At 58.7% G+C, this 6,861-nt stretch overlaps 1 protein-coding gene across 1 annotated transcript in view; it reads left to right on the top strand.

Annotated features, from left to right (window-relative positions):
- The first annotated feature begins 275 nt into the window (after positions 1–275).
- CSPG4 (chondroitin sulfate proteoglycan 4) overlaps positions 276–6,861 on the top strand; it is a 19,961-nt gene continuing 13,375 nt past the window's right edge. The window contains 1 exon segment of the mRNA XM_010717220.3: positions 276–1,088. Within this exon segment, the coding sequence (XP_010715522.2) occupies positions 725–1,088 (364 nt within the window). The 5' untranslated portion in view covers positions 276–724.

Genomic DNA, 6,861 nt, shown 5'->3' with positions numbered 1-6,861 from the left:
GTCCCAAAGCATGAGCACAAGAAGGACTGAGTGAACGTGAAGCGAGGCACAGCTCCTCGCAGCCCTGGAGATGAAGAGCAGGAAAGGGAATACTTGGCAAAATTGAATCTGTACAAATCAGCAAGTCTGGATAATATGTAACCCACAGACTAAATAGAATTAGCTAATGAACTTAGCGAGCCCCTGACGATTATTCATAAAAAGTCAGTGAGAGAATGGCACATCCCGGGTTTATTTAATGTCTTTATTAATGATCTGAAAGCAAGAGTAAACAACACATTAATTACGGCTGCGGATGACTTGGAGCTGCAAGGTGTTGCAGATGCTGGCAAAGTGGCACCGCGGGCCCTAATGAGGTTGGAAGTAATGCAGTGGGGAGCGAGCTGAGCATCATCCATCAGTAGGATGCATCCCGGGGGAGTGGGACCTGAGACACCAATGGCAGGCAGGGGGGAGGTGTGAGCTTCACGGGGTCTCAGCAGGAAGCCTGGAGTTGGGAGGATGGAGAGAGGAGCCCAGCGATTGGGGCAAACGTTGTACGCGGTCCCAATGGGGGCACTGTAACCCAAAGGAGTAACCCTGGAGGCTTGGCACCCCAAGGCTCCAGAATGGGGAGCAAAGCCTTTGCTCAGACCCATCGTGCTCAGTGTCCAAGCACTGCCTGGCACTCCCTGTCCTGCCGCAGGCTCTTGGCAGCCCCTTCCATGGGCGGCAGCACCCAAAGATGCCCGCTCGGCCCCACAGCCCCAGGGCGGGCACTTCTGTTCTACCCTCGCACCGCCCCGGTAGGAACAAGGACGCTTTGAGAGCAGGGTGGGCCATGGAGCGGGAGGCCTCTAGCCCTTTAAGAGGGGAAATTTGTAATCCGAGCGAATTCCTCCTTTCTGACAGGCGGGAGAGCTGCCGGTCCCTCCCTCGCTGCACTTTATTAAATATAGTAGTGGAGCCGCCGTCGGCTGGGAGCGGGCGCGGGCGGAGAGCTCCGGCCAGGAGCACCATGGCACCCCAAGGTGGTCCCCACACACTGCTGCTGCTGCTGCTGCTGGTCCACCAACCCCCTGCCTTCCATGCGGGACCCTCAGCTGCAGGTAAGCCCCATCCCAACACCCGCTGCGGGACTCTGTGCTCTGGAGGCAACAGGGCTAGCATGGGAAGGCACCTAGTGCGGGTGGCATGAGCACCCTTGGGTGCCCAAGGAGCTGCCTGCTTCGGGCAGGGTGCTTGCGGCTGTCCTGCGTCCTGCTGGAGGCTTTACAGGGCAGCGTTGGGATGGGCACACGTGGGATGCTTTGCAGGGCTGAGCAGGTGGCATCCCAGGGCACGCTCCTCTCCCTGCGGGCTTGTTCCTTCTTTCCTCCATGCACCAAAATATCACAGCGCCTGGCAAGCAAAGTGGAAAATTTTCCTTTGTCAGAGTGAAATAAGTGCTCTTCTTCCCTCCAGCACTGACCTTTGGGTCCCGGACAGCACTCCCACCTCATGTGTGGGATCAGTGCTGCGCTGCCCAGCAACTCCAAAGGTGCAAACGTTGCCCCACTGCATCCCATAGTCTATGCGTGGCTGCTGCCAGGCTTGGGCCGGGAAGAGGCTTCCATGGGCACAGCAAAGCCTGCAGAATGCCCCCAGAGTGCTAACCAAGGGCAGGGCGTGGCGGTGGGGATAGTGGGACAACACACACCTCAGAGCTGGGACGGGAAGAGGTTTTGTACTGATTTCCCACTGTGCACAGCCCAAAACAGGCATGTGTGCAGCAGGCACGTATTGCAAAAGGCAAAGTGCCCCGTGTCCCCATCAGCGTTGTCACTGTCACCCTGCTGTGATTACTGGGACATCCCATCCTGTGTCACCCCAGCGCCTCTTGGAGACCCAACCTCTCCTTGTTCTGAACCTCTTGTACCAAAGGCCCCACATGTTCTGAGGTCAGCACTTGGAGCAGCTGGAAAAGTTTCCAGCTGATGGGAAAGAGCAGGAAAAAGTCTGACGGGGGGAATGCAAACCGGTGTCGTGGGAATGAGGAGGAAAATTCTCCTCTTACTCTTATATTTAGCAACAGAGAGCTGCAGGCAGATATATAATAAGCACATTCCTCGAGAATCACAACTTGGGGTTAAGCTCAGCCCCGAGGAGCAAACGTTAGGGTGCAGGCAGCGCGGGAATGCAGCTTCCTGGGTGCTGGGTGGGGATGTGTGCCTAAACTGGGCTCTGGGCACGGCCATGGGTACAGCTGGGCACAGCTATGGGCACGGTGATGGGCACAGCCAGGCATAGGTATGGGCACAGCCATGGGCACAGCCACGGGCACTGCTGTTGACATGGCTAAGGGCACAGCCATGGGCACAGCCACAGGCACTGCTGTTGACATGGCTAAGGGCACAGCCATAGGCACAGCCATAGGTGCAGCCGTGGGCACGACCACGGGCACAGCCTGGTACAGCCATGGGCATGACCATGGGCACAGCCATGATTACAGCTGTGCGCACAGCTGTGGGCACAGCCATGGGCATGGCCATGGTGTTTCACCTGAGGAGGTTGTCAAAGGAACAAAGCTTTCTGTTGGCATGCAGCACCTGGGGAAAATGGCCTCAGATAGGACGCTCACTGCCCGGCTGCTTTTGGGCAGGTGGATATTGGGCTGTGCCTCTGGTCTCTGAGTTCTACTCACAGCCCTGTGACAAAGCCATGTGTCCCACTCTTGGCTCACAGTGTGTCCAACGGTTGCTCCTGGCAGATGGACAGACAAGCAGACAGACAGAAAGCATGCCAGGGAAAGAGAGTGCAGCTAAAAATGGATGGCAGCTCGGAATGGCATGGGGGAACCGCCCGGTGGCACGGCAGCGGTGCCATCACGTGCTGCGAGCCAAGGGGGATGAAGGCAACCTTCATCCATCAGCATGCCCCATGCTGTGACTCACAGCTATTAAAGGAGCCTTTATGGGCCGTGAGTCAGTGCAGGATGGGAGCATCCCAGGCTGCTTTTTGCCCAAACCTTATTTTTCTGAGAGTTGTTTTCCTCCGTTACTCACACTGCCGTGCACACCTCCTGTGGGCAGCCAGGGGAAACCGCATGGGCATCGCTGGCTATTCGGGGCACTTCCACAGCCAGGGCATTTTGCTGCATCCCCTCCCTTCGGCCAGGAGCGCCCTATGGGGTGATATCCTGGTTTCTTCCCATGCAGGGACCTCTGGGAGCGGGGTCGCTTCCGCTGGGCCATGGGGCCGAGGTGGCTGTGATGCCTCCCGGGGGGGCCCAGCTGCCCCACAAGGCACCCAGCTATAAATAGAGGCAGGCGCGCCGTTATTTTCTCTATAAACACAACTCCTCGGCTGCTTTCTCATAGATGGGAAAGGCGTGGGGCTGAGAAACCCCAGGCCGGGAGGGGAGGGGGCCCCTGGCTGCATGGGAACGGAGCGAGGAGGGCTTCCAGCATCTCCCCCCATGCTTGCTGTTGCCGTGCAGCTCTCGCAGCCCGCCTCTGGCTGATGCATCCCATCTTTCTGGCGCTTCAAAGGCGCTCCGTCCCACGCCAGACTGGGACGCGGCCGCCGGGCAGCCCTCCAGCTCAGTGCTGTTTGTTTGCATCGCTCCGGTAACACGGCCGGGCGGGGGGCGCGGGACACCCCACGAGTGGCTGCGCGGGATGGGGGCACGATGGATCCCACGGCCACGGGCGGGCAGCGGGAGCGCAGAGCTGGCTGCGGTGCCATGGGCAGGGTGGGGCCGGGAGAGCTGGCAGCCGTGGGGGGAGAAAAGGGGGGAGAGAACAAAATCCGCCTTGGGATGGTTTGGAAACCACGTCCTCTGGGGCTGATACAATATTTCCAGGCCAACTTCTGCTGGCAGAGGGGCTGCCGTGAGCCTGAGTCACGCTGCAGGGCCGTCACAAAGCCCCATTTACCGCCGCTTCCCCCAAACGCTCCCGCTTTTTCCCCCCCTGCTCTCCTCCTTCCGCTTCCAGCCAGGCCTGAACTCCATGCATCCCTCTGAGCCGTCAGCACGCGGCATTATGTGCCCTGAACCGACCCCTCGGTGGGAGAGCAGCCCTGTCCTGTGCATGGACACACAGACACACGGACATAGGGACACGTGGACGTAGGGATGCATGGACATAGGGACACACGAACACTGGGACAGATGGACACATGGACAGAGGGGCCAAGGGACACATGGTCACAGGAAGACATGAATTCATGAACATAGGGACACGTGGACGTAGGGATGCATGGACATAGGGACACACGAACACTGGGACAGATGGACACATGGACAGAGGGGCCAAGGGACACATGGTCACAGGAAGACATGAATTCATGAACATAGGGACACGTGGACATAGGGACACTTGGACATAGGGACACACGGACATAAGGACACAGGGACGTAGGACACATGGACATAGGGATATAGGGACACAGGGTCACACACACAGGGACATAGGGACTTGCAAACACAGGAAGAAATGGACACGAGCATAGGGACACATGGATTTAGGGACACGTGAGCATAGGGACATATGGGCATATGGACCCATGGACATAGGGACAGATGGACATAAGGACCCATGGTCATGTGGACATGTGGAGATAGGGACACGAGGACATACGGACACAGGGACACATGGACATATGGACATAGGGACACAGGGATATAGAGACACACAGACATGGACATAGGGACACATAGACATGGGGACAAACAGGACACATGGACATAGGGGCACAAGAACACATGGGGCACAAGAACACATAGGGGCACAAGAAGACATGATCACATGGACATAGGGACACATGGACATAGGGACATGGACACACAGACGTGGGCACACACAGACATATGGACATGTGGGCACGTGGACACAGAGACACATAGACAGATGAACACACAGACACAGGGACACCTGGATATGTGGACATGCAGACACGTGGAAACAAGGACATAGGGACAAGAGGACAAAGAGATGCACAGACACATGGACACAGGGACACACAGACACAAATACATGGGGATATACAGACACAGGGACGCACAGACACAAAGACACATGGACAGATAGCTAGATACAAGGACACATGGCCACAGGACATAGAATACAGGCACACACTGACACACTCACGTACAGGCACACGGACACAGGGACCAGCAGATAAGCGGACACGAGGACGCACGGACACATGGACATGCAGATACACGGATGCATGTCTGCAGGCGTGACACAAGCCCACGGGATGTGTGTTGCCAGATGCATGTGAACTGCTGAGGCTGCACACCCTGACCCTTGGGGATCCCATCCAGCTGTGCCCAGATGCCACCGTCGTTCATCCTGGCCACACCAGCAGCCCTCGGGCTGCTCAGATCACGGCAGAACAGCGCTGGGGAAGCAGAGGCCAAACTTCTGGCCCCGTATCACTGCAAAGCACTGTGGGGTTGGATGCAGGCAGCCCCCCTCCAGCTGTGCAGGAGCAGGGCCATGGCTTTGCCTGACCCTGCAGTCCGTGGGCTGCAGAACGGCATTTTTGTGTGGGAGCCAGGGCAGGAGCGCGGGGACGCAGCTGGGAAGGAACGAAGGCGGGCGGAGGTAGAGGCGGATGCTGGGGGCGAGCGGGACGTGCAGGGGAGGGCTCGGAGCCCTTCCAAGGGATAATGTCACAGCCAACACTGGGGGTGGTGCAGCCCCCCAGAGCGGCGGCGTTATCAGCGTTGGCTCTGCAGCCCTCCCTGCATCGATGCTTTCCAGCAATCACTGAAGTGCCTGGAAAGCACCAGAGTGGGGAGCAGCAGACGTGACCCTATTGTGAGGTGAGGGAGCGGTGCTCACAACCCAAGGACAGAGCCAGGAGTGGGGAGAAGGAGGAGAAGCCCTCCTCCATGGCAGCAGCCATCCTGCAGCAGGCAGGTGCCATCACAGCCGATGCGATGGGGATGGCACCCCAAAGCTGCGGCACTGCAGACATCCCCATTGGGGTCAGATGCTCGAGGCTGGCCCCGTGCCACTCATTTCCATGGCACTGGGATTGAAGCCTGGAGGGGCCCCACGCCCCCTGCTCCCAGCAGAGCTGTGTTTGCCTTCGCCTGCCTCGCAGGCTGCTCGTTTCCTTCCCCAGCCATAAATAAAACCACGCTGTAAATCGGAGGGAATGCGCAGCATAATGGAGCCTTTCTCCTCACTCCCTCAGGGCTGTGGGGTGGGCAGGGACCGCTTCCTCCTGCCGGCTGCCCACGGCCCCATCCCACAGCCCCATATGCCACCCGACTCAGCGAGGCCACCCATGGCAGAGCAGGAGGGATGGGAGCACACTACCTTATAAAGTCATCCAGCCCCAAGGCTGACGCTGCAGAGCAGGAATGCACCGGGCCGGACATCGTGCACACAGGGCTGCTTGTTCGGGGCAACAAGGAGCCCTCACTCCCCACCTGGTGTCCCACCCTAAAACCCAGCAGAGCCGGCAGGAAGGGCTGCACACAGAGAGCCTTTCAGGTGCTGGGGTGCAGCAAAAGGGCTGCTTTAACACATTCCATCCCCTCCTTGCACACACATGGCCGACCTCAATGAAGCCTTGTTGAGCAGCCAAGGGTAGTTTCACTCCCTTTTTTCCATGCTCAACATCCTTCCCACGGAGGGGACCACTGGGACACGGGGTCCCCACGCCCCCCGGGAATGACGCACCTCCCTGCTGCAAACTCTGCCCTAAGCACCAGCAAACAGCCCCAGGGGAAGGGACAGGGCAGGGAACCTGGCCAAGCATCCCATAGCCAGCGCGTGGCCGGCAGTTGGGGCAGGCGCCCAGTGAGCACAGAGCCTTTGCTTGTTCGCCCAGCCCCATGGGAGCAGCGCGCGCCTGGGGTTTGCTCAGAGCACGGCTTTT

This window comes from Meleagris gallopavo, chromosome 12 (assembly GCF_000146605.3).
Source record: "Meleagris gallopavo isolate NT-WF06-2002-E0010 breed Aviagen turkey brand Nicholas breeding stock chromosome 12, Turkey_5.1, whole genome shotgun sequence".
NCBI lineage: Eukaryota > Metazoa > Chordata > Aves > Galliformes > Phasianidae > Meleagris > Meleagris gallopavo.
The sequence above is the reverse complement of the archived record's forward strand: the minus strand, read 5'-3'. Positions and strand labels throughout refer to the sequence as shown.